Here is a 26,704-nt window from a genome sequence, read left to right on the forward strand (position 1 = left end):
AGAACATGTTGGCTCTTTCCATATAGGAGCTGAACGGCTCTCTAGTTTTGTCGAAGATGCCGAGGCTTCCGATGTAGCCCGTGGACGCTGCCATTTGGTCCCTCTCCTCTTCTTTGAAACAAAGGAATGAGGAAAGTTTTCGCACAAAACCCGATTTCCTGCCTGTTCTGGCAGTACTTAGCAGTACAAAAGCGAAACTAGCATGAGAGAAAAAAAAAACTCAGTCTCCTCGACAATCCCGTCCTCGTTGCCAATTTTGTTATGTTCTGTACGGCATAAAGAAGAAGTGCACTCACACGTTAGTTGCCTGAATCGTGCCAGCCTTTATTACCCAGCATTCTCGGCTTATATTGAACCCCGACTCATTAACATGGCACATGAATATGAATGAATACATTACAACTGTGACCTAAGTGTTTGAGCTCAGGCCTCTGAACTTGGATGAACCTCAAAGATGCTTCCAAGATGGCGCCCTGTCCTGATGTACATATTGTGTGAAGTCTGCGGAAAGAGAGTAAGCATTTAGGGAAGTAAACAATATTTAGCCGTGATAACAGAGGGTAATAACATGGAAGACCTGCTGTAGTTAAATTCGACCCTGGTGAGACAGTCTGGAGTACTATGTACAGTTTTGGTGCCATTAAATAATGACAAAGTACGCCTCAGAGTTCAACAAAAGTTCATGGCCTGAACTCTGGGTTAAGGGCATTGTTCTGCAAGGAGAATCTCAGACTAAACTGCATTCTGAAAAATAATGAGGAGCGATCCCTCTGAAATAAGTAGTTTGAAAGTTGCTTGACAGGGAAGAGGCTGGGAGGATATTTCAAAGTGGGGGAACTACAAGCCATGATCCCAGGTCAAAAGCTGGGCCCAGAGTTCAAGGAAAACATCTTTCCACAAAATGTTGTCGGTCTTTGCATCTTAGTCTGAAAGCAGACCTGTTGCTCAGTCATTGAATATAGCCAACATGGTCAAACATAAGTAGTGAAGGGCATCAATATTTTCATAGCGAGAGGATTTGAGTATAGGAGCAAGCGATTGTACAGGACCCTGGTGAGACCACACCTGGAGCATTGTGTGCAGTTTTGAGGAAGGACATTCCTAATTTGAGGAAGGACATTCCTGCTATTGAGGGAGTGCTGCGTAGGTTCATCAGGTTAATTCCCCGGGATGGCGCGTCTGACATATGATGAAAGTATGGATCGACTGGGCTTATATTCACTGGAATTTAGAAGGATGAGAGGGGATCTTATAGAAGCATATTACATTCTTAAGGGTTTGGACAGGTTAGATGCAGGAAAAATGTACCCGATGTTGGGGGAGTCCAGAACCAGAACCAGGGGTCACAGTTGAAGAATAAGGAGTAGGCCATTTAGGACTGAGATGAGGAAAAACGTTTTCACCCAGAGAGCTGTGAATCTGTGAAATGGCGGTGCTGGCTCGAAGGGCCGAATAGCCTACTCCTCCTACTTTCTATGTTTCTATGACATTGTAGGAAACTAAAGTAGTTCAAAAATCATTTTATACTGTGTGTTTATCTTCTTTGAATGTTGTTAGTTGTGCTTATGGTTAAGTCAAAGCAAAACTGCTTTGTGATTGGCAGTCAAAATCAATTAGTTGGCCAATGGCAAGTCAATTTGCTTTCCAATTGATTTGGGAAGCCAGTGAGCTCTGAGCATTGGGAGTGGGACGATTTATGATGAGATCATATTATAAACTGCCCAGAATATTTGCAATCACTGTCAGCGACCCTCGTGCATGAGGACTGGAGTAAGGTGTCGCGTAGCTGATTTCTTAGTTCCTTATGTGCCCGGCATCCATCAGTTGTAAATGCTTGAAATAGGACTGATGATTGTGGGGAATCAGGAGGGAAAGTGGGAACAAACTGAATTACATGCCTAACTGTGATACAGCGTTACTTCAACACTTGTAAATTCTGCTTGGAAAAAAATAACCAACCCATATCGTCAAGGAAATTCCATCACATATGAAAGCCAACACTGGAAGTATTTAATCTAGAATGTTGCAGACACATCTAGATTCTTCGAACCCAGTGGGAAATTTGAGTTCTGACATTTTGCTAGGATTTTTGTCTTCCCTGTACCTTTAATTCATTAAGAGCCTACCATGCGATGACAGTGAACAACGCAAGGCTCGTCTTCAGTGTTACTTTTATTCTCGCTGTCAGAGAAATAGCGGGGTCATTGCATCTGAGGGTGATGACAGCTTGGATCACAGCAGCAGGTCCCTCTGCTGCTTTGTGTGGTTCCACAGTCTGAAGAAGGGTCTCGAACCAAAACGTCACCCATTCCTTCTCTCCTGAAATGCTGCCTGTCCCACTGAGTTACTCCAGCATTTTGTGTCTATCTTCCATTCCATGACTCAGGCTCTCAGCTCGGAGTTTGTTTCATTTGGACTCTGAATGCAATTTTTACTTACAAACAATTCCAATTGATTCACAGGAAGCATTTACAGATTTGAAATTTGCCCCTCAGTCTGGGTGCTTTACTCTGTCATTCCAGAAATGAAATGAAAGGCAAACACTATAACCCCTTTCCCACTTAGGTGATTTTTTTAGGTGACTACAGGCGACTAGGCTGTCGCCACATGGTTGCCTGTATGGTCGTGAGTCGTCTCCAAAGAGTCACAGAGTCTTTCTGGTCGCCGCTGGATTTTCAGAATGTTGAAAAATCTTCGGCGACAGTGGGTTTGACGCCAGTGAGCGTAGCTTGACGTCTCCTGACGGGGGCGCTGTCGTAGGTTGTCGCCAGGTGACGTAGGTCGTCGCCAGTGCTGACTTCGGTGAATTCCATTGGCGACTACCTACGTCGACCTACATCAACCGACGAAGGTCAAAACCGCAGGCCAAAATTATGTGAGTTGTCTTCAGTTGTTGTTGACAGGGTCATAGCTTTCCGTAGCTTTTCGCAGGTGGACGTAGGTTGACTTCGGTTGTCATAGGTTGTTGCCTCTACGGTGGTAGGTAGTCGTAGGTGTCATCGTAGGTTGTCGTAGGTGCGGTTGTAGGTGGACGTCCTACTCGTGACGATTGGGTCGCCGGTTGTCGGTAACTTGCCGTGGCTTGACGTTGACTAGGTGGTAGGTTGTTGTAGCTTGCCGTAGACATGGTCGTAGGGGGATCCAGTCGTTGTTTTCTCGGCGACCTGCTGCGACTATGACAGTCGTCGGCAGTCGCCTAAAAAATCGCCTAAGTGGGACAGGCTCTTTAGTGTTTGGCTGGAGAATCATGTATGTATAGGTCAGAACTGAGCAAAGACATGGTCTTTCCTCTCAGAACATTGGTGAACTACGGCACGGTGGCACAGCGGTAGAGTTGCTGCCTCACAGCTCTTTCAGCACCAGACGTGGGTTCGATCCCGACTACGGGTGCTGTCTGTATGGAGGTTGTATGTTCTCCCCTTGACTGTGTAGGTTTTCTCTGAAATCTTCGGTTTCCTCACACACTCTTTGGAGGTTAATTGTCTTGGTATAAATGTAAATTGTCCCTAGTGTGTGTAGGGTAATGTTAATGTGCAGGGATTGCTGGTCGGTTTGGACTCGGTGGGCCAAAGGGCCTGTTTCCGTGCTGTATCTCTAAACTAATCTAAACTAAACTAAACCAGTGTATGAAATTCCTTTATGTTCCCTATTATCCCTGATAAGTAGGTTTAAATGGCCACCTGTGGTGCGGGAATTTGAACTTTGTTTCCAAATCATCAGTTCGGTAATTTAACAGGCTATGCTGCCACACCCTGGTCTCAACCTATGGTTAATCACTTAATCCCCATTCACAATTTCACCTTGGATGTCCAAATCCTTGCCGTTTAATGTGAAAATTGGCATCTGCCACTAAAATACAACCCAGATTAGTGATATAGATTGAAGCCGATCGAAGATTGTAGAGTGTTGGTTCCACCACTGATTATCAAAGACTTCCACATAACTCAGCTTATCAGAGCAAGCTAAGTGATGACATGGGTACGTTTCATCAATGGTACTGCAACCTCACTGGATTGACATTCAATGGTTGACCAGTTGTCTTCTTTGTCTTTCAGAGACCCTGTTGGACACTCGGATAGCCACGGCTGAACTCGGTTGGACAGCATTTCCTTTCACTGGGGTAAGAACAATTCAGACTATGGTGTATTTGACAACAATGGTACATCTTTGTAAGTGGGAGGATGTATGTGGAGATGAGTATTGAGTGGGGGCGAGGAGAAGGACAGACAGCCAGTCATTGACAGGACACTGCAAAACAATTTAGAGCCATCTAATTATTTCAAAATTGGCATTCAGTAAAGCACCATTAAAAGGTACTGTGGTACATCTCAATTTTTGAGCAATATTTGGTTGAACAATGTGATGATGAGTATTGGGCAGGACATCAAGATCTTTTCCTTCAAAATAATGCCTGTTTAGTGCCAATCTGATGACTATGAACTTAAAGACTCCAATTGTGTGTTGGAATCAGTTTTTTTGTTGTGGGGCAGAGTGTTAATGATATTATTACTCTTATTTATAAAGAAAATTTGTTACTGTGTTTTAAGATGATGTTCCCTTGCTTGATTCCCCTGTAGTTTTTAACCTCAATAGTGTTTTAGCCTTTTAGTACAGTCAGATCACTGTGCTCATGAGAATATAAGTGATATGTTTATGTTTTGTACCACTAATTTAGTTCCGTTAATCTCAAGAGCATTGTGGTGAAAACAAGTTGTGCTTCCTCCACGTGCAACATCTCCTCCTCGAGGAGAATCGAGCAAACTAGCAATGCTCTGCTCTGCTCTGAGCTGTGATGCTTAGCCTGCAGAGAGAACAGAAGGGGGAGCAGAATATTCACTTTCCCTTGATATAATTGGTGCAAAGATGCTGGCAAAGAACTGAGAAGATAGAACTACTGAATATCTTCAAATCTATCATTAAATCGGTGCACTTCACTAGATGTGAAAACAGTAATTATCTTTATTCTTCATTCTAACAAAGCATCATGTTTGGAATTCCGTCTCAGCAGAGCTTTATGGAAACCATGCACCTGGCAAATAGTATCCGTTTAATTGGTGGGGAGATGGTAAAGGACCATCTGTTGCATTGCCCAGACCAGATAAAAAGATCCAACCTCCAGCACAGACAACTTCCAGGTGTGACGCTGTCGCCCTCCATTCAACTCTGTGTTTGGAAATATTATACAAAGTGAACTCTGTGCCTATTGCACCAACTGTGGGAATCTTTCCTTCATTCGGCAACTGATAATGCCAGCTTTGGCACGGTGGTCCCACTCTGTCTCACTGCAGAAGCTCCAACTCAAATCAAAGCTCCCACTTCGGAGCTGTACCATGGGAGTGCAGCAGTGTCTCTGATACATTGTTTTGGAGATGTTAAACTGGCGTTTTTCTACTCCGTACAGTTAATGGTTTTAATTAATCCCATGGCAGTGTCCAAAGAATGGTCAGGTTCTTCTTGTTGCCCTGGCTGAGTTTTATTAGTTTGACGGAAGAGATTATCTAGTTAGTGTCTCATTAGTATTCCATGGGAACTTGCTGTGAATAACGTGGCTGATGTGTGTCATAGATCATACAGCATGAAAACAGGTCCTTCGGCCCATTTAGTCCACACCGACCTTCAGCACCCATTTACACTAATTCCCTTTCACATTTAAAACATAAAAAAGGGTGTCTGACCTAAAATGTTGAGTCTCGTTTCCCTTACCACAGATGTGGCCCAACATGCTGAATATTTTCAGCATTTTCTGTTTTTGTTTTCCAGATTTCAAGCATATGCAGTTTTCTTGATTTTCTCTGACCCTCATTTTAATTCCTCCCACATTCCCATCAATGCTATCCCCAACCCTGCCCCCCGGATTCTTCCACTTAGTCGCAAAAACTAGGGGCAATTTATATTGGCCAATTAACCAACCAACCTGCAAGCCTTTTATGTGTGAGGAAACCGGAGCACCCAGGGGGAACCCACAGAGTCATAGGGAGAATGTCACACAGCACTGGGGGATCAGGATTGAACCCAGTTCAATGATGGTGTGTGATAACAGCTTTACTTGTTGCACATTTACATTGTCTTGCACTATACTTGAAGCTTAAGAGTCACTGGAGTTGGAGGTTAAATTTCAGTATGGACTGGTGACTAATAAATCACCATTAAAAATCAATAATGTTGAGTAGTAAACAAATAGCTTCAAGAAACAGCATGGAAACAGATCCTTTGGCCCACCGGGTCCACACCGACTGTTGATCCCGCCATTCACACTAGCTCCATGTTATCCCATTTTCTCATCCACTCCCAACACACTAGGGGCAATTTACAGACAGTAAGTGATCTACAAACCTCACGTCTTTGGGATATGGAAGGAAACATGAGCACCTGGAAGAAACCCTAGTGGTCACAGGGAGAACGAGCAAACTCCACACGGACACAGCACCCAAGCTCAGGATCTAACCTGAGTCCCTGGTGTTGTGAGGCAATGGCTGTACCAACTCCGCCACTATACTGCCCTTGTGCTGCTGTGAGCGATGTAGAAAATAGCTGGGATAAGTGGCTCATTTTCCAATTGGCAATCACTAACTAGTGGGGTGCTACAGTTAGTAGTGGAGCATTGGCATTTATTAAGTACATAAATGAGTTGGATGAATGGGGCTGCGTGTATTGTGGTCATGCTGGCCGATAAGTGGGTAAGCAAGTTGTGAGGAGGATACAAAGAGCCAAAAAGCAAACAAAAACATGGAGGACTGTTATAGGAATAGAAACCTCTGGGAATCCTTAGTAGGTCAGGTAACATTGGTGGGGACAGTTAATGTTTCAGATTGATGGCCTTTCTTCTGAATGATGATTCAGGGACAAATGTGAAGGAAAAGGAGGACAGAGGAAAAGCAGCGGAAAGCCTGGGAATCTGCAGGGTAAAGCCTGGGAATGACAGGCCAGTGAGTTTAATATCTGTGTTGTCGGAAAGGATACTGAGGGATAAGAGACACATGCATTTAGGTGGACAGAGGCTGATTAAAGATAGTCAGCGTGGTTTTCTACATAGATCGTGTCTCACAAATGTTATTGGTTTTTTAAGATGTGGCCAAAACGGTTGATGATGGTAGAACTTTAGAAGTATCTGGATTTCACCAAGACATTTGACCATGGTTGGCTGCTCTGGAAGATGAGTGCATGGAATCTAAGGAGAGACAGCTTAGGAGTGCAGGAGGATGAGGGGTGATTTTAGAGAGTTGTACAAGGTCATGAGAGGAATAGATTGGGTAAATGCACAATTTTAGCCAGATTAAGCCAAAAGATTAATCAGCCCATCTGCGCAATTTAGCAAAATGAGGATTTGCGTTTAAGAGCAAGGAGGTCCCACTGCAGTTGTACAGTCCTGCCCTGGTGAGACCACACCTGAAGTATTGTGTGCAGTTTTGGTCTCTTAATTTGAGGAAGGACATTCTTGCTATTGAGGGAGTGCAGCGTAGGTTCGCCAGGTTAATTCCCGGGATGGCGGGACTAACATATGATGAAAGAATGGTACAGCTGGGCTTGCATTCACTGGCATTTAGAAGGATGAAAGGAGATCTTATAGAAACATATACAATTCTTAAGGGATTGGACAGGCTAGATGCAGGAAAAATGTTCTGCACATTGTGAGAGTCCAGAACCAGGGGTCACAGTTTAAGATAAGGGGTAGGCCATTTAGTACTGAGACGAGGAAAAACTTTTTCACCCAGAGAGTTCCGAATTTGTGGAATTCTCTGCCACAGAAGGCAGTGGAGGCCAATTCACTGGATATTTTCAAGAAAGAGTTAGATTTAACTCTTAGGGCTAACGGAATGAAGGGATATGGGGAAAATCAGGAACGGGGCACTGATTTTGGATGATCAGCCATGATCATATTGAAGGTCCGAATGGCCTACTCCTGCACCTATTTTCTGTTTCTATGTTTCCATTAGGAGAATCAAGAACCAGAGGACATAGTTTTAAGGTGAGGGGGAAAGATTTAATTGGAACATGAGGGGCAACTATTTTACACAAAGGGTGGTAGGTGTCTGGAACGAGCTGCTGGAGGAGGTAGCTGAGGAAGGTACTATCACAATGTTTAAGAAACATTTAGACAGGTATGGGAATAGGAAAGGTGTAGAGGGATATGGGCCAAACACTGGCAGGTGGGACTAGTGTGGATGGGACATGTTGGGCCAAAGGGCCCATATCCACCCTGAATGACTCGATGACTCTATGAGAGGTGTGAAAGGATAACAAATATCACTGGGGAGATATAGTGATAGAAAGGATTTGACCTCAGTGAGGAGAAGCTGAGTGGCTTTAAAAATGAAGGAAGAGGAGAATGCTGAAGGGCCCTGATGATTATTACAGATTTTTCGACATAGAGCCTGGAATTTTGGTTATGTGTTCTGACACCCCTGTGTAAATGTATGTGAATGATTTTTCTGACCCCCTGATTCTGGAGTGGAAGCTCACTGATATCTACCACCGCTGCTGGACATTTACTTGCTGGTCTGCCCGTTGCCGTCTGCACAAGTGTGAGTGAAGTGTTGGTGAAGAGTCCTCGCGTGGCAGGACCACTGTCTGGTGTAATTTACCAGCCTACAGTGGAGGAAGAAGGGCGATTTTGGATTGCAAGCTAATAATTAATTTGGGATTGATATGTTACTGACATAGAAAGTAAACCACTTTGCTAGATGGGTTTATGGTTGTGGCGTTTTAGAGGACGGGATTTGAAAGCATTAGTGACACAGCTTTTCGAGGTGACATTTCAACATGTTGCATTAGCAGCTTGGAGATGTTCAGCTACCAATAGATCGGTCTCCAAGTGTTGATTTTCTCCTAACACAGACACATTATTAAAGTTACTTCTCAATGCACATATCTGCAGAGCAGTAAACGATGGAAAACATCACCTCAAATACTTTTACAGAATCCACATGGCAGATAGATCTGCTGCTCTTTCTGTGGTTTGCATTTAATCTTAGCAGTGTTCAATAGCAAGCAGAGGGAAAAGTGTCTAACCAGCCCTGTTAATTTAGAGAAGAAAGCACAAAAGCTTGTTATTTACAACACGTCGCCAGAGCACTCCAGAGTTCTTCATGGCTGACTGATTGCTTTTTGAAGGTAGACCCAAGCTGTTTGTGGGCAAACGTGGAATTACAGAACAGCTTTGGCATAGAAAGAGGCCCTTCAGTCCATCAGTGTACCTTTAGCAAGGTCTGACAAACAGGAGTGAGACAAATGAGCAGACACCCTGGCATGGAGAATGTTGTTCAATTGATGGATATTGACCATGACTCCTGTTGAAAAGGTTTGTGGTCATCTTCCATTAGTGCCATGGGATATTTAATTACATCTGATGGGGATTTGAAGTTCAACGTTTCATCTGAAATCTAACCGAGTTGCAGTATTTGCCCATTTCTATCGTGGGTCCGTCCACCAACTCAATCAAACAGACATTAAATGTCTTTTCAATCACCAGATCTTGCTTTCTGTTGCATTCTGCTACTCCCAACTAAGTATTGGTTGTTTTACTATTCTGCAGTCTTCCGGATGTAATTATGTGAGTGGGCTGCTATTCTGTAGGCCTCATCTCCTCTGCAGCTTAAGATTTACACCAGGCCAGTGTCTTTCTGTCTTTGGCTTTTGGCCCAAGAATGAGCCGGGAAAAATGGATTGCAGCTGAAAACACAGGGCTCGCCCTTAAATGTGTTCCCAAGTGTTACAAGCCGGATTCTCCCAGCGAGGCAGAGAATCTACGACCCTTTCTATGTTTTATCTGATAGATGGTGATTGCAGTGCAGTTAGATGATTTCCTCCACTTTTGATAGTCATTGCTCCTTCTCGCAGGTTGGAAGCAACTTTATGCTCTCCTGGCTTCCAATAAGAATCCGGATCAGCGTCATGAACTTAGCAATTCTATTAGTTTGGACCATAGGTACATCGTCCAGTTAGCATTATATTTTCTTGTATGCAAACTGTTCTACTATTAGAAACATCTGGTTTTCTGTGGCTTTTTAATTTGTAATTCAATATAAACATAATGCTTCAGCCAAAGCTTGCTTGCATCCATCGCATTGAAGGTCAACTTCGGACCAATGCAAAGAACTTACCTCTTGAAAAAATCTCTCCTAAAAATTATAAGCAACTTGTCAAGCTCAGTGCTTCTTACTGTAAGTTGTGTTATTCCAACTGTCTGTACCAATAAATCAATTAATTTGGGGCCGATTTACTTGTGTATTTTAAACTGCTTACAGTGTCAGAACTGGCCAAAAATTTGTTCACAAGTGTCCGAGTTCAAAAATATGTTGAGAAGCACTGTTCTCGAGTGTGAGACTCAGCAAGCCTTTCAAACTAACGTTATCTGGCCCTTTATTGACCTCTGCACATGTTCTCTGCTGGCTGGCATTATTGGGTTGTAATTAGGAGCAGGGTCCCTGGCCAATTCCTCTCCACACCGCGGAGCTGTTTTTTAAGAATGCTTTGCTGCATTGTCTACCTCCTGTCGATTGTTCATGACCAGACAATATTGCCAATGTGCTGCACAAATGTGTACCAACTGACTGAAAGGAGAAGGACTGTTCGTGAACACATAATGAAAGCTTGAATTGCAAAGCAATTTGAGATGAATGATTAGGTGCTCTTTGGCCTCTTCCTTTTTTCATACCAAATCCCTCTCACGTGCTTCTTCCATTTACCACATTCTTTGGAATTCATCCCCCCTGCTTTCACACAACCAAGAAGTGTTACAAGCGGTGGCAGTGAGAGAGACACAGAGCCATGCTGAGTTAACTAACAGGTTTTATATGGCGTGTAAGGACCTTTAACCTGTTTGTCAGTGGGCAAACAGTGACAGAAGATAATTGAAGGCTTACTTTAACCTTGCAGGATGATGGCTTTGAAAGGTAATGGGAGGGCCTGGTGGAATTTTTAAGGCAGTTATGAATCTTGAAATACCTGGCTTAATCCAGCCTAAACGCTATGAAAGACCGTGTCCTTTCATATCTCATCAGGATGCAATTAGTGGTGCCCTTTGTTTCAAATGCATGTGAATTCCTTAGTCCCGTATGATCCCCTGCCATACAGGGCATTTCTGATCAGATTCATGAAGTCACAGACAACTCTAAACAGGTCTCAGTGATTCAGACAGATGTGGTTAGTCCTTTACAATTGGAGTAATAGCAAAAATGCTGAGATTCAACAGGAAGCGTGGTTTTCACAGCAACATAAACCACCATGTGGTCGTTTGACCTCTGTGATTACATACCAGAACGCCTTGATGTTGGTGCATACTTGCTGAAGCAGAATCACATGGGACTTAGTATTTTTTAAAGATTCCACATGAGCTCCATTACCTTTTCAGGGTTCTGACCAGCCTAGGAATCTATTTGTATTGTAATATAATGGTACTGGTGTATTGAATATTTGTATTTGACTACAACACTGAAGCAACTTATGCACAATTAAACTGGGGTGATGTATTGTATAAATCAGAACTATAGGGTAGAATTATAAGGCGCGACACAGTATGGCAACTAGTTTAGCTGTTGCCTCTCAGTTTCAGCGACCTGGTTTCAATCCTTACCCCTGATGCTGTCTCTGTGGAGTTTGCATCTTCTCCCTGTGACCATGTGTATCCTCCTAGTGCTCTCCTCTGTTTCTTCCCGCATCCAAGGGTGAGCAGGTTGGTGAGTTAATTGCCTGTTGTATCGGTAAGTTTTGGAATTTGAGGGGAAGGTGTGAATGGTTGATGGAGTGTGGGGATGTTAAAATCGGTTGGGTTGGGTTAGCGTAAATGATGGTCAGTGCAGACTTGGGCTGACAAGCCTGTTTCTGTGTTGTCTCCATGGCTGTATCACTTGGCCAATTGAGCTGAATTGAGGTTATTCAGATTTAGGGTGAGCTGTTGCTTGTAGTCCCAGATCATCATTTCATTATGATAATGATGATTTACTTAGTATCACTGCATTCGTTCTTTATGTTTCATCAATAGCGTATTAAAGATCATTGAGTGGCTGTGGATGAATAAAGCGCCTTTATTCATAATCTAAATGAAGCTGTGAGTGAGGGGCAGGAAGGAAGAGAATGAAAGAAGGGAGTGGCAAAGAGGCTTAACTTTGTGGTGTGGGAAACGTCTGTGGGTGTAGGGGTAATTAAAGGGTGTTCCCATAGGATGTGTGGGTGCAGGGTGGTCAAAGGACAAGTCTCACAGGTTGTGAGGGCGTAAGGTTAGTGGGAGGGTGTGTGTACAGGCTGTGAGGGCATAGGACTGGTGGGAGTATGTGGCTACAGGCTGCGTGGGTGTAGGGGTCAATGGAGAGTGTGGTACAGGCTGTGTGTGTGTAGGGGTGGTTTGTGTGTATGGCAGTGTGGGTGTAGGGATGGTTGGTGTGTACAGCAGTGTGGGTGTAGGGGTTGATGGAGAGTGTGCTATAGGCTGTGTGGGTGTACGGGTGCTTTGGAGGGTGTGTGTGTACAGGCAGTATGGGGATAGCGGTGGTGGGAGTGTGTGTGTACAGACTGGGTGTATAGGTTGTTGGAGAGTGTGTTAGGCTGTGTGGGTGTAGTGGTGGCTGGGTGTATGTGCAGGCTGTGAGTGTAGGGTTGGCAGGGTGTATGTACAGGATGTGTGGGTGTAGGGGTGGCAGGGTGTATGTACAGGCTGTGGGTGTAGGGATGGTGGGAGGATGTACCTGCAGGTTGTTTGAATATCACATCCATTCTTTGGGCAGCTCTCAACTTCCTTCCAGGATCCTATCCTGACTGTCCTTTTCTTGCCTTTGTCTATTATTCACCTTCGGCACCCACACCTTAAATATATTAACAAGCTCTCTGCACAATACCTCTTAAGCTCAATTTACCAAGCATCTATTCAAATCCCTACACCTGCATCATTCCACATTTCACCTGAGAAACATCTTAACCCTGAAGGAATAGCTTGAAGATTATGAACCTATGTTGTCTGCGTCCCAGCTTCCAGAAGCTTACAAAGTCCTGGTTCTTTGTACACATTGAAGTTTTTTGGATCCCGTTGCTTATAGTTCAGGATAGCACTGAGGAAAACGCCATCATTCCCAAAAAACCATTAAATCACACACCTATGTACCCGCCCAGTTGAATTGGAATGAACCCGAGGCAGTCTGTGAGGAAATGCTAGACTCTCCAGGCATCTGGCCAACCTGCAATCGACATCCAGTGCACAGATCGTCTGCTGCTGGTCTTGCTGTTGTTCAGGGGACTTTAGCACACACATGCTTGCTGCCTCATTCAAACAATAATGAGACTTGCAAACAGTGCTTCATTTACTGTGGTAGGTGTCAGGATTTTGGAGTGTGAGAGGTTGTTTCCCTCTGTTGTCCTGTCTTCATGGGTAACAGTACAGGAGCATGGATCATGGGTAACAGTACAGGAGCATGGATCATGGGTAACAGTACAGGAGTACGGATCTTGGTCCCACACTCAGTTTCCCCAGTGGGCCATCATTATCACAACTCACAATTTTCTCTGCCAGATTGTTCTTCCCAAAGTCAACACAAAATTGAAAAGCTGTTCTTCATTCCGGGCCGACACAATGGCATAGCTGATAGAGTTCTGCCTTGCAGTGCCAGAGACCTGGGTTCGATCCTGACAGGTGCTGACTGTGCGGAGTTTTCACATTTTCCATGGGGCCGCCTCATTTTCCTCCAGGCTCCAGTTTCCTCACACATTCCAAAGACGTGCAATGAGAATAATTGCTGCTATAAATTAGTCCTTGCTAATTAGCACCTCAATAGGCATCCAAAATGTCTGATTATTCTATCTGCCGGCATTTCGACCATACTCCTTGATCTTCCAATCTACCCCGTTGAAGTCATTTCACTTTTTTTTAAATCTGCACTTTCCCTGTAACTGTAATATTCTGCATGGTATTAGCTCTTTAGTTCCCCCAATCGTGAGATTAATCATATTCAATGGTTGTTTCGCAAGCTAGATTTTACTCCTATTGTTTATGGCAATTATTAATCAATGTTTTTCCTCTAATAATGTGTCTGAGAATCAAGGAGTAGGAATCAATAAAGCAGGAAAGAGCCAGTTCCGACCTTGACGGCATTTTATTCAGCTCAATGCAGACTAAACGGGATAAGGTATTTTCTGCACTGTTTCTCTATATCTCTCATCCCTTTGAATTATTTTCATCTCTGGCCTTTGTCCACCCATCTGCCAATGACTCCCCCCCCCCACACCTCATCAATAACCACCAATTACTTACCTGGCCGTGTCTTGTCCCACCTGTCTTCTAGCTTTCTCCCTCCTACTCCACCCTGGCCCGAAGCATGCCTCTACATGTCTTCCAGAGATTCTGCCTGACCCGCTGAGTTACTCTAGCACTTTGTATCTTTTTGTGCTTACCAGAATCTGAAGTTTCTTTTGTGTAGAAGATAGATTAGTTGGGTCAAAGGAGCTATTCCTGTGTACAGTAACCTCCACTGAACCAGAACAGCCCTTCTGTTTTCCACACTGTGCTTCCTTATGAAGACTATACATTACTCCTCAATATCCCACAGCTCCACTCTTGCTCCCCCTCCCCCCATTCGTAACAAGGACAGAGTCCCCCTTGTCCTCAACTTCCACCCCATCAGCCGTCGCATACAGCATATAATCCTCCAACATTTTCGGGACGGGATCCAATGGGATTCCACATCTTCCCGTCTCCACCCCTTTCTGCTTTCCGCAGAGACAATTCCCTCTGAAACTCCCTGGTCAACTCGTCCCTTCCCACCCAAACCTTCCCCCTCCCCAGGTACCTTCCCCTGCAACCGCAGGAGATGCAACACCTGTCCTTTACCTCTCCCCTCGACTCCATCCAAGGACCCAAACAGTCTTTCCAGGTGAGACGGAGGTTCACCTGCACCTCCTCCAACCACATCTAGTGTATCCGCTGTTCCAGGTGTCAACTTCTCTACATCGGCGAGACCAAACGCAGGCTCGGCGATCGTTTCGCTCAACACCTCTGCTCAGTCTGTTTTAACCTACCTCAGCACTTCAACTTCCCCTCCCATTCCCAATCTGACCTTTCTGTCCTGGGCCTCCTGCATTGTCAGAGTGGGGCCCAGCGCATAATTGGAGGAACAGCACCTCATATTTCGCTTGGGTAGTTTACACCCCAGCGGTATGAACATTGACTTCTCTAAACCCTCCATCAGTACATTCCATTCCTGATTGTGGTGTGGTTTACTTTTGACTATGTTGCAGACATTTGAGACTGAAGACCTGTTCTTGTCCACTTTGACTGGGTTTGCTACGGCAAAATATTTTAGGGCGTGTCGGGGGGGGGTGACTGGCCAACACATACTCACTCTCAGTGATGATTGTAATCACGATTTATAAATGTTAAAAAATACGTTACAATCAATATGAAAACTGATTTCCCAGATGAAAGTCCACAGTGCGACAGTAGAGAGCTGCAGAGGTTGAGAAATTGCATCTGTCATTTTCAGAACTTGCTGGGCAACTTTGAGAAATTGTTGCCACGAATTGGGCAGAGTTACAATGTTTCTCTGCGATGATGTGGTTTACGCAATGTCCTGGAGCAAGTTTTAGTCATCGGTTACACAGAAATCCAAGCATGGAACATGATATGAGCCTCCACATTATCTAACACAGAGAGGCAGAAAACTTGATTATACTGTCTGCCGAAAAGGTATTTTATTTCATAACCAGTCAGTGTGCCAAGATATTATTCATGGTCCTTCAGTAAACACTTGTGCCCTTGAGCTCCAAAGTTGTGACTTCCAATCTACGGCACGGTGGCGCAGAGGTAGAGTTGCTGCCTTACTCTGCTTGCAGCGCCAGAGGCACGAGTTTGATCCCGACTATGGGTACTGTCTGTATGGAGTTTCTACGTTCTCCCCGTGACCGCATGGGTTTTCTCCGAAATATTCGGTTTCCTTCCACACTTTAAAGACGTACTGGTTTGTAGGTTTAATAGCTATTTGGTAGAAGTGAAAATTGTCCCTAGTGTATGTAGATTGTGTTAGTGTGCGGGGATTGCTGGTTGGTGCGGACACGGTGGGCCGAAGGGCCTGTTTCCGCGCTGTATCTCTAAACTAAACTAAACTAACCATAGAAATCTAAGGATGTAAACCCAGGCTGATGTCCTCAATAGTACACAGAGAGACTGCTGCACTGTCAAAGGTGCCGTCTTTTGAATGGGTTGGTAAATCAAGACCCTGTCTTTCACTATGGTGGCTAATGAATAGTAAGTAGATCTATTTTAGACAGGCAGAGTTCTCCCCATTGTCATGGACTGCATTCATGTAAAAGATTATCCTGATATAATTTCATTGTTGTCAGTGAGAGCTTGCTTCGCACAAATAGGCTGATGCAATTTCCAGATTCCAACAGTGACTGCACTTTAAAAATACTTCACGAATGGTGAAGGTCTTTGGGGTGATCCGACTTTAAAAACAATCCATAAAACTATATATTGTTCTTCTTCTGTGAATTTTTAGTCTCTGTTTATCCACTTTCAATATTCTTGATTAATGTACAGTCAGTTTGGATATTCTTTGTGAAACAAATCTATTTCTCATGGATATTCCTAATTGGTAGAAAACAATACAAAATTGCAATTATACAGTATCACTTGTAAAGATTACATTGTACTTAACAGAAGCATTTGCAAACAGGTTTTGTCTTGAAGTACATAAGGAGGTGGTGGGGCACATGACAACGATTGAGTCAAAGCGTTAGGTTTTATGGAACACCTTACAGGAGGAGAGAAGGGCACAGAGAGAGGTCCATTGAGGTTTTATGCAGCTGAAGGTATAGCATCCCATTGAGGGGGTTGGGGTGGGGTTTGTGGTGGAAGGTTACAACCGGCACGTGCAAACGACCACAACTAGACGAGAATTGAAGTAGCAGAGTGCATACCAGAGATAGGGAGGGGTGAGGCAGTGGAAGGCAATTCTGGATTTAGTGTTGTGTAATGATCCTGATCTGATAAGGGGACTAGAGGTAAAAGAGCCATTAGGAGGCAGTGATCACAACATGATAAGTTTTACTCTGCAAATGGAAAGGCAGAAGGGAAAATCGGAAGTGTCGGTATTACAGTATAGCAAAGGGGATTACAGAGGCATGAGGCGGGAGCTGGCCAAAATTGATTGGAAGGAGGCCCTAGCAGGGAAGACGGTAGAACAGCAATGGCAGGTATTCCTGGGAATAATGCAGAGGTTGCAGGATCAATTTATTCCAAAGAGGTGGAAAGACTCTAAGGGGAGTAAGAGACACCTGTGGCTGACAAGGGAAGTCAGGGACAGCATAAAAATTAAGGAGAGGAAGTATAACATAGCAAAGAAGAGTGGGAAGACAGAGGATTGGGACTCTTTTAAAGAGCAACAAAAGTTAACTAAAAAGGCAATACGAGGAGAAAAGATGAGGTACGAGGGTAAACTAGCCAATAATATAAAGGAGGATAGCAAAAGTTTTTTTAGGTACGTGAAGAGGAAAAAAATAGTCAAGGCAAATGTGGGTCCCTTGAAGACAGAAGCAGGGGAATTTATTATGGGGAACAAAGAAATGGCAGACGAGTTAAACCGTTACTTTGGATCTGTCTTCACTGAGGAAGATACACACAATCTCCCAAATGTTCTAGGGGCCGGAGAACCTAGGGTGATGGAGGAACTGAAGGAAATCCACATTAGGCAGGAAATGGTTTTGGGTAGACTGATGGGACTGAAGGCTGATAAATCCCCAGGGCCTGATGGTCTGCATCCCAGAGTACTTAAGGAGGTGGCTCTAGAAATAGTGGAAGCATTGGAAATCATTTTTCAATGTTCTATAGATTCAGGATCAGTTCCTGTGGATTGGAGGATAGCAAATGTTATCCCACTTTTTAAGAAAGGAGGGAGAGAGAAAACGGGTAATTATAGACCAGTTAGTCTGACATCAGTGGTGGGGAAAATGCTGGAGTCAATTATAAAAGACGAAATTGCTGAGCATTTGGATAGCAGTAACGGGATCGTTCCGAGTCAGCATGGATTTACGAAGGGGAAATCATGCTTGACAAATCTACTGGAATTTTTTGAGGATGTAACTAGGAAAATTGACAAGGGAGAGTCAGTGGATGTGGTGTACCTCGACTTTCAGAAAGCCTTCGACAAGGTCCCACATAGGAGATTAGTGGGCAAAATTAGGGCACATGGTATTGGGGGTAGGGTACTGACATGGATAGAAAATTGGTTAACAGACAGAAAGCAAAGAGTGGGGATAAATGGGTCCCTTTCGGAATGGCAGGTAGTGACCAGTGGGGTACCGCAAGGTTCGGTGCTGGGACCCCAGCTATTTACGATATACATTAATGACTTAGACGGAGGGATTAAAAGTACCATTAGCAAATTTGCAGATGATACTAAGTTGGGGGGTAGTGTGAATTGTGAGGAAGATGCAATAAGGCTGCAGGGTGACCTGGACAGGTTGTGTGAGTGGGCGGATACATGGCAGATGCAGTTTAATGTAGATAAGTGTGAGGTTATTCACTTTGGAAGTAAGAATAGAAAGGCAGATTATTATCTGAATGGTGTCAAGTTAGGAGGAGGGGGAGTTCAACGAGATCTGGGTGTCCTAGTGCATCAGTCAATGAAAGGAAGCATGCAGGTTCAGCAGGCAGTGAAGAAAGCCAATGGAATGTTGGCCTTCGTAACAAGAGGAGTTGAGTATAGGAGCAAAGAGGTCCTTCTACAGTTGTACCGGGCCCTGGTGAGACCGCACCTGGAGTACTGTGTGCAGTTTTGGTCTCCAAATTTGAGGAAGGATATTCTTGCTATGGAGGGCGTGCAGCGTAGGTTCACTAGATTAATTCCCGGAATGGCGGGACTGTCGTATGTTGAAAGGCTGGAGCGATTGGGCTTGTATACACTGGAATTTAGAAGGATGAGGGGGGATCTTATTGAAACATATAAGATAATTAGGGGATTGGACACATTAGAGGCAGATAACATGTTCCCAATGTTGGGGGAGTCCAGAACAAGGGGCCACAGTTTGAGAATAAGGGGTAGGCCATTTAGAACGGAGATGAGGAAGAACTTTTTCAGTCAGAGGGTGGTGAAGGTGTGGAATTCTCTGCCTCAGAAGGCAGTGGAGGCCAGTTCGTTGGATGCTTTCAAGAGAGAGCTGGATAGAGCTCTTAAGGATAGCGGAGTGAGGGGGTATGGGGAGAAGGCAGGAACGGGGTACTGATTGATAGTGATCAGCCATGATCGCATTGAATGGCGGTGCTGGCTCGAAGGGCTGAATGGCCTACTCCTGCACCTATTGTCTATTGTCTATTGGAGGGATTTGAGACCAAAAATAAGAATACTAAAACTGAGACATTGCCTGACAGGGAACCACAGAAGGTCAACAAGCAAGGAGTGACTGATGAATGGGATTTAGTGTGAGATGGGATACGGCTCGGATGAGTATAAATTAGTAGAGATTTTACTCTGTCCAAGACAACAATGGAGTACTCTGAAGTCGAGGCAATGAGTTCAAGATAATGATTCCATAGCAGATGAGCTGAAGTGGGAATGAAGGTGAATTTAAGAGGAAGCTGAGCAAACATGTGTGGAGAAGAAAAAAAGGTTACACTGATATTCTAGATGTGGAAGTTGGAAGGAGGCTTGAAGGGGCATACAGGCAACCATAAATTGGTTGGCCAAATGGTATGTTTTGGTGTATCCACTGTGTATTCCCTTGTCATTATGGTTACCATTAAAGTTATTACAAGTATTCTAATTCAGTTATAAAGGTAGCCGGCGGATGCCTGAGTAAAAGAAATAGTTTGATTAATGGGTTAATATTGCACCGTATAATTTAAACTCAGATAAATAGTTTAAGCTTATTCACAGGAATTGCCCAGTATTTTATTTTTATAAAGCCATTAAAACACAAATGAAATGGCAGTCTGATATGCACAAGAACCAAATGAATGCATTGGCCAATTCTACAGATTTTATTGCAGCAAGTTTGCCTGAAGCCATTCAAATCATTCTCACACTCAGGAGTCTAAATTCTCTGTAGCTCCTTCCAGTTTCTCGTATGAATCTTTTGCCTGGAACCTGTCTTCACAACTGAAACATGAAATAAGGTTAAAACACAATGGGAGAAGTTGATAAAAAAAAACATTCTCTCATGTGAATGCATTGGGCTTTAAAGAACATAATTCCTTTGGAATATCAAATAGCTTATTTGCAGAAAAGGCAATTAAAATACTAATTATATTATGAGATAAGGCTTCAACAGCGTTCTCCTTCACCTGTTGTTGTAGTCTCCAGAGTCATTAAACTCCACAAAAAGAATCACAAATATCTGGCAAAGCACAGTAAGCATACATTGCAAAACTTCTTGACTACACATAACCTCTGCTGGACTGAGTTGAACAACAACAGCCAAGTTGGAGTTGGAGAGAAATAAATCAAAATAATTGCTGTCGTAGCATTTTTTCTAATTATAAACGGAGAATTTTGTAAATGCTCAGCAGGACAGGAAGCATCCAGGGAAGAAGGAATGTTTTGGACTGAATGCTTTTTCTCCTGGACCTGTGAGATGATCTTCTGCTCCAAATTAAAAGTTTAAAAGATTTTGCTTTTTGACTTAAAATTAAATGAACAGCGTTAAACTTTTCACCCAATACATAAAAATGAATACATAACTAGTCCATTGCGATTTGGGTCAGGGACTCTACTTTCTTCAAATTCTGAAGGTAGCAGGTGTGTCCAACTGGTTTGGCCTCATCTGCTTGGAATCCAGTTGGAATAATCCAGTTAAAATGGAGACATTGAATTACACGAGAAATGCCCTGGTTGGTATAGAGGCATGACTCAGATTAGGAAACAGGGATTTAGAATTGCCTTGGCTGTTATCATACTAAGTACCCCACAGTTCGGGTAATGATAATTCACCCTTACAGAATTCACAACTTACAGCCAAAAAACTGAGAACAAAAATTTGCTCAAACAGAAATAATATGAGAAAAATATAAGTAAACACAAAATGTAAATTGAAAGTCATTTTTTGCCGTGCGTTCATGTTATGAAAAATCATGATGTAGATATTATTCTTGGAATACAACCATTCCATAATGGGAGGCTGTACTGTGCTCTGGTCAGCGTACAGGTGACTGTAGCAAGGCTAGTGCTGGTTTTGAATGCACTTAGTATATAGTCATTGAAAGGTATTCTCATGTTTGGAAGCCGTTTGAATATTCTGGTTTGCGGCCAGGCAGTTGGAACTATTTGGTCAGGACACAAGAAATTGGAATTCTCTGGTTAGTATGACGTATCTTGGAAATATAGCACACAGGAGGTGTGAATAGCCTGGTTGTTACAAAAGACAACGGGTATTTGGAATACTTTCATTGGGATGCAATCAAATGCTTTAGAAGTGCTGAGGTACATGTAAGTTTAGAAAATGTAGGATTTGCTATGCTTTTGTTGAGCTGAGGGACTGGGAAAAACAAGGCCGTGCAGTGGAACAAGGGTTGCAGTGTTGCTACTGGTGCAGACTGCCCTCTTGATGGATCGGATAGAGAACCGTGTGATCCTTTTCAAGTGCAGACACTCCCCGACCCACGTAAGGGTTACGTTCAGTAAAGCCTTACGCAAGTCAGATTTTACGCAAATCAGAATCATCTTAAAACAAGGTAGAAACAAAGAACTGTGGATTCTGGTTAATGCACAAAATGACACAAATTGCTGGTCAGGCAACATCTCTGGTGAGCATGGTGAGGTGACCCTTCTTCAGACTGATTCAGTTTGCGTCGTTATTTCGGCACTTTGGTTCACCGTAAAACTAGGCGTTGACCCGCTAGTCAGCACCAGCGAGCGCTTCTTCACCAGCTGCCGCACCATCCAGTTGGCGCGGCTGTTGTTGCGGCTCACCTTGAGCCCTTCACCGCCACTTCCTCCTTCTCCCCAGAGTCGCAGATCTCTCCCCTGGAGTTGCTGACTTCTAACTTTTGTGGACGACTGCGGACGTGAAGGAGAAGGAGGAGGAGGTGACGGTGGAGGGGGGAAGCAGCGGAGTGGACAAAGCAACGGCCAACAGGAAGAAGCGGCGGCTGCTGAGGTGGGAGGGAGCCCCATGGTGACTGAGTCCCATGGTGACTGAGTGTGTCCTGTCGGTGGCGGCAGCCTGAAGAAAAAGCTGTCGGCCAGGGGCTACAACGTGAGCCGCGAGAAACGGACGTAGCAACAGCTGGTGAAGATGGGCTCGCTGGTGCACCTTGTAGAAGTTGATGACTCGGCCGAGAGTTGCTCTCCCAGGCCTCCCATCATATGATTTTACAAATTCATAATTTTGATGTTCAAAATTCAGAATTCTACATCAAAATTCATAATATGGCGCGTAATGCAGCTTTTCAGCAAAAAAAAAGTATGCACGCCAAATGCGAGTACGAGTTGTGCTACATTCAAGGTGAAAAACGACTATTATTTCCAACAGTCTGTTGTTCTTGGACTACATGTACAATGTCAGGCCTATAATGAGTATATTCTGCTATTTATAGAAAGGTTATTGAACAGAAATACTTTTTAAAACACAAAGAAAAAATTGTTTTGTTTTGTTTTTTCTATTTTGCTTTTTCCTTACACATTCCAATTCTCTTGGTATTGAATAAAGGAACAATGGTCATAAAATGTATGACTAAGTTATGAACAAAGAGTTTCATTTAAAACTGCACATACCTAGTTTCTCTGAAGACATACTTGCTCCAGTGGTATTCAACAGCAAATCACAACGATCCATCCCCCCCCCATCCCCCCTGACTATCCACCCCCCCACCCCCACTCACCTCCCCTCACCACCACGCCCCTCCACCACTCCTACTCCCCTCCCCCCACCCTCCTCCCCCCCACTCTACCCCCACTCCTCTCCCCCAACTCCCCCCCTTTCCACCCACCCAATCCCACCCCCACTCCCCTCTCCACTTCCCCTCCCCCTCCCTTCCTCCGCGCCCCCCCCCCCTGGCCACCACTCCCCCCACCCCTTCCTTCCCCATCTCCCCTGCACCCCAACACCACCCTCCCTATTCACCCACCCCATCCCCTCTCAACATCATCGTGCGTCACGCTACGCAGCGAGGCCAGGCGAACGGCAAGGCCAGCGGCGAGGCCGGGCCAACGGCGAGGCCAGGCCAGCGGCGAGGCCAGGCCAGCGGCGAGCGGCAGGCTAGCGGCAAGGAGCGGCTGGGCCAATGTCGAGGTGAGGCCAGCAGTGAGGCCAGGCCAGTGGCCAGGCCAGGCCAGGCCAGTGGCGTCACCAGGTCAGCGGTGAGGCATATACAATGACGAGTGGCGGGGCGAGGGGCAGAGTGAGCGGCGAGGCATGTGCTTTGTAGAAAAATGTGAGGTGAATAAGAAAGCGAAAATTTATGCTACGTTAGGAAGGGTTGGGAGGTCTGCTCTCCACTGTCTCCTTCACCATCCCAGTGTGGGGTTGAAACTGGAAGAGCAGTGAGCATGGGCGATGCTTTTATATCTGTGAAGTGGGGGGCTGGAAGCCCTCGCCTTCCTCCTGTTGCAATAACACCGGCCATGCAGGAAAATGAGACCACCTCTTGTGAATAGTTTACGTAAGTGCGAGTTTACGTAAGTTGCCTATTATGTAAGTAGGGGAGTGCCTGCATTTTGCCAAGAACTACTTCCTCTGCTCAAGCTACAGAACGCATGCAGACTGTCACTTCATGGGGGTGGATAATCTTTTCCAAGTCCGAGTATTATGAATATATTGCGGTGAAGTGGCGTATCTCTGGATGTACACAGCTGGAAAGTAAAATCAACCCACACAATAATAGATACCAGCAGCGTCACCTAAATGGAGGTTAATACTGGCCTGCAGGCATTCAGTCCAAACAGATATTAACATGCCAAAGATTGAATCCCTTCTCTGCTAAATGACTCAGTGTGGGGTGAGTGTCAGCACTTTAGGAATGCATTATCCACATTACATCACCCTTACACACACACCTGACAGGCTTTTCTGTTGGGCTTATAATTCAGTGTTTTTCTATTGTGGACATTTCATTTCAAACAGTTACTGCTCTTACTGTCGACTTGCTCAAGGGCTCTGGTTGAGTGGGAGCATGGAATCCTTTGGCTCAAAATCCATTCCCACTGAAGAGTGTGTCTCAATGCACCAAAATACGTTGAGAAGGGTTCCGACCCGAAAAGTCACCGATCCATGTTCTCCAGAGATGCTGCCTGACCCGTTGAATTACTCCAGCATTCTGCGTCCTTTTGTGGTGAAATGACGATTCATTACGACAAACATTTTGAAACGTTTTAGCAGATGAACACGTAAATACAAAACCAGCCACTGAAATACAATGATTAATAAAATGTAAGATATGGGATAGAAACAGCTCCAGATTTTATTTCCTCTGGGTGCTTTGAACCGTACTGGTTATTGTGCTTGTGTATTAAATTCCTTGCTGAGGTATTTTAACCCATCAAACACATCACCACCAGAAATGAAACATAAAGTGCATCATAAACATTACACAGACAGACAGAACCCACCACACCCCACTGTCCACACAATGCAGGAACTATTTCTATTTCTACGTTGCTGGTTCTTTGAAACTGGCTAACGCAATCATTGAGGGTATTCAACGGTCTCTCCTAACTTAGTTGGGAGCCCCTTTTCAAGATGTTTAACTATGAATAGCCTAACAAATTCCTTTGTCTGCAAAGTAGCCAATTTATTCATCAGCCCTTGTATCCTGAGGAGTTGTTTCAGAATATTGGCTTCAGTTCCAATCTTCACAAAAATCTTAAACCATCTAAAGAACATTAGCACAGGTACGTGGACAGGACAGGTTTTGGGGGATTTGAGTCAAAAGCAGGCGAATGGGATTGCTGTTGATCAGCATCTTGGTTGGTACAGACGAGTTGGGCCAAAGGATCTTTGTGTGCACTGTATAACTCTCTGCGTCTAACTCTGGTGGATTAACTGACCAACATATAATTCTTTGAGATGTGGGAGGAAACAGAAACACCCAGAGGAAATCTACACAATTACAGCAAGAACATGCAAACTCCAAACAGATAGTGCCCAAAGTCAGGATCTAACCTAGATTGATGCTCTGCACCAGCTGTGTTACTGTGTTGCCCCAATGGAGAATACTTTTTGTTTAATTCCCACTTGCGTACTACTTAGAACCAAGAAGGGTTTGGATGTTTTCGGATTGGAGCTCCCTCTGGAACCTGGCGCTGGCAGCAACCCAGTCTGGTCAGTGGCCTGGTAAAGTGGGACAGTGATCATGGACACATTACACTGCATCCATACCTGCAAGAGGCACTGCATGACTTGTTTGATATCTATGTGTGGGGAGATCTGGGCAGTGAGAAGGCTTCTCAGAAAGCACAGTGTAAGAGCAGAGAGGGATTCAGAGATCATCAGTCTGAAGAAGGGTCTCAACCTGAAATGTCACCTATTCCTTCTCTCCAGAGATACTGCCTGTCCTGCTGAGTTACTCCAGCATTTTGTGTCTATCAGGGATTGATTAAGTTTTGATATGGCAAGTCCAGAGACTTGTGATGAAACCAACAGTGAGTCTGGCATTGTGCAGGAGTACTGAGCGATTATACAGCCATTTTTAATGTAAGTAATATCTAAGCCTGTTCCGCACTATTGGATGGTCATTTAAGATCTGAGGGAACTATTTAAATTGGAAAGATTGCCCTCACTCCTTCTCCTGCTCCAATATATTCCTCAACAAATATTCAAAGGTAATTTCATTATTTTATTACTACCTGTGAGTTCTTGCTGTGTACAAAGTGGCTGCTGTGTTCGGTTTTGCGCTTGGTCTGCCAAGAACCTAATGGATCACCCGTTTGCTAACCGTTTTAACTCCTCTTCCCATTCTCATGCTGACCTTTCTGTTCTGGGCCTCCGCATTGCCAGAGTGAGGCCACATGCATACTGGAGGAACAGCATTTCATATTCAGCTTGGGTAGCTTATGACAACCGAATGAACGGTATGAACATCGAATTTTCCAATTTTTGGAGCCATAAACCCCCTCCACCTCCCTCATTCCCTTCCCCTCCCCCCCCCCCCCTCTCCCTGTGGCCCACCTGGACTTGCACCTATTTTTCCCAACCCCTCCCCATCCATCTACATTCCTTCCTCTCGTTTCATGATTCACAACTCTTCAATCCTTTTGTCTCACACCTTCTGTCTTTTCGTCTCTGGCTTTTGTCCAACCATCTAGCCCATCAAAACCCTCCTTCATCTGTATTAACCTATGAAGGTTTTGCCCTCCTCTTTCTCTCTTCCAGCTTTCTACCCCACACCACCCATAATCAATCTGAGGAAGGGTCCTGACCCGAAACATTCTCCAGAGATGCTACTGAACCACTGACTTACTCCTGAATTTTGTGACTTTCTTTTTTTCAACTGGCATCTGCAGTTCCTTGTTTCATCATTTCATCAGTCTCATCTGTTTCTTCTCCTCATTAAAGCTGCAGTATCTTGTTCCACCCAAGATACAGCAGCAAGCAAAAGCTGATATCATGGAAGAGCTGGAATTTGTTGCAGTGAAATGAAATTTCCAATTGATGGTGAGATTTGTTAGTTGTTAATTAGTTAACTGAATAATTGGGTGCAGTTTTGGCATCATTTAAAGGACAGACGCAGAAGTAAGAAACCTGGTCAACTGTGCATGCTCTTCCCTTAATTAACTTTATTGTCACTTCTTGC

At 44.3% G+C, this 26,704-nt stretch overlaps 1 protein-coding gene across 2 annotated transcripts in view; it reads left to right on the top strand.

Annotated features, from left to right (window-relative positions):
- The window catches only part of LOC144599564 (ephrin type-B receptor 1), a 424,097-nt gene that overhangs the window by 102,498 nt on the left and 294,895 nt on the right, over positions 1 to 26,704 (top strand). Inside the window, exons 1-2 of one of the 2 annotated variants that reach the window (XM_078410600.1) lie at positions 4,080 to 4,120; positions 25,909 to 25,982. Coding sequence is in view for 1 of the 2 variants with exons in the window: in XM_078410599.1 (XP_078266725.1) it covers positions 4,056 to 4,120 (65 nt within the window). In the remaining variant the exon portion in view is untranslated. Of the gene's footprint in view, positions 1 to 4,055; positions 4,121 to 25,908; positions 25,983 to 26,704 lie in introns of those variants that run through there. The other variant, XM_078410599.1, reaches the window with a different exon arrangement.

This window comes from Rhinoraja longicauda, chromosome 13 (genome assembly GCF_053455715.1).
Source record: "Rhinoraja longicauda isolate Sanriku21f chromosome 13, sRhiLon1.1, whole genome shotgun sequence".
Lineage (NCBI taxonomy): Eukaryota > Metazoa > Chordata > Chondrichthyes > Rajiformes > Arhynchobatidae > Rhinoraja > Rhinoraja longicauda.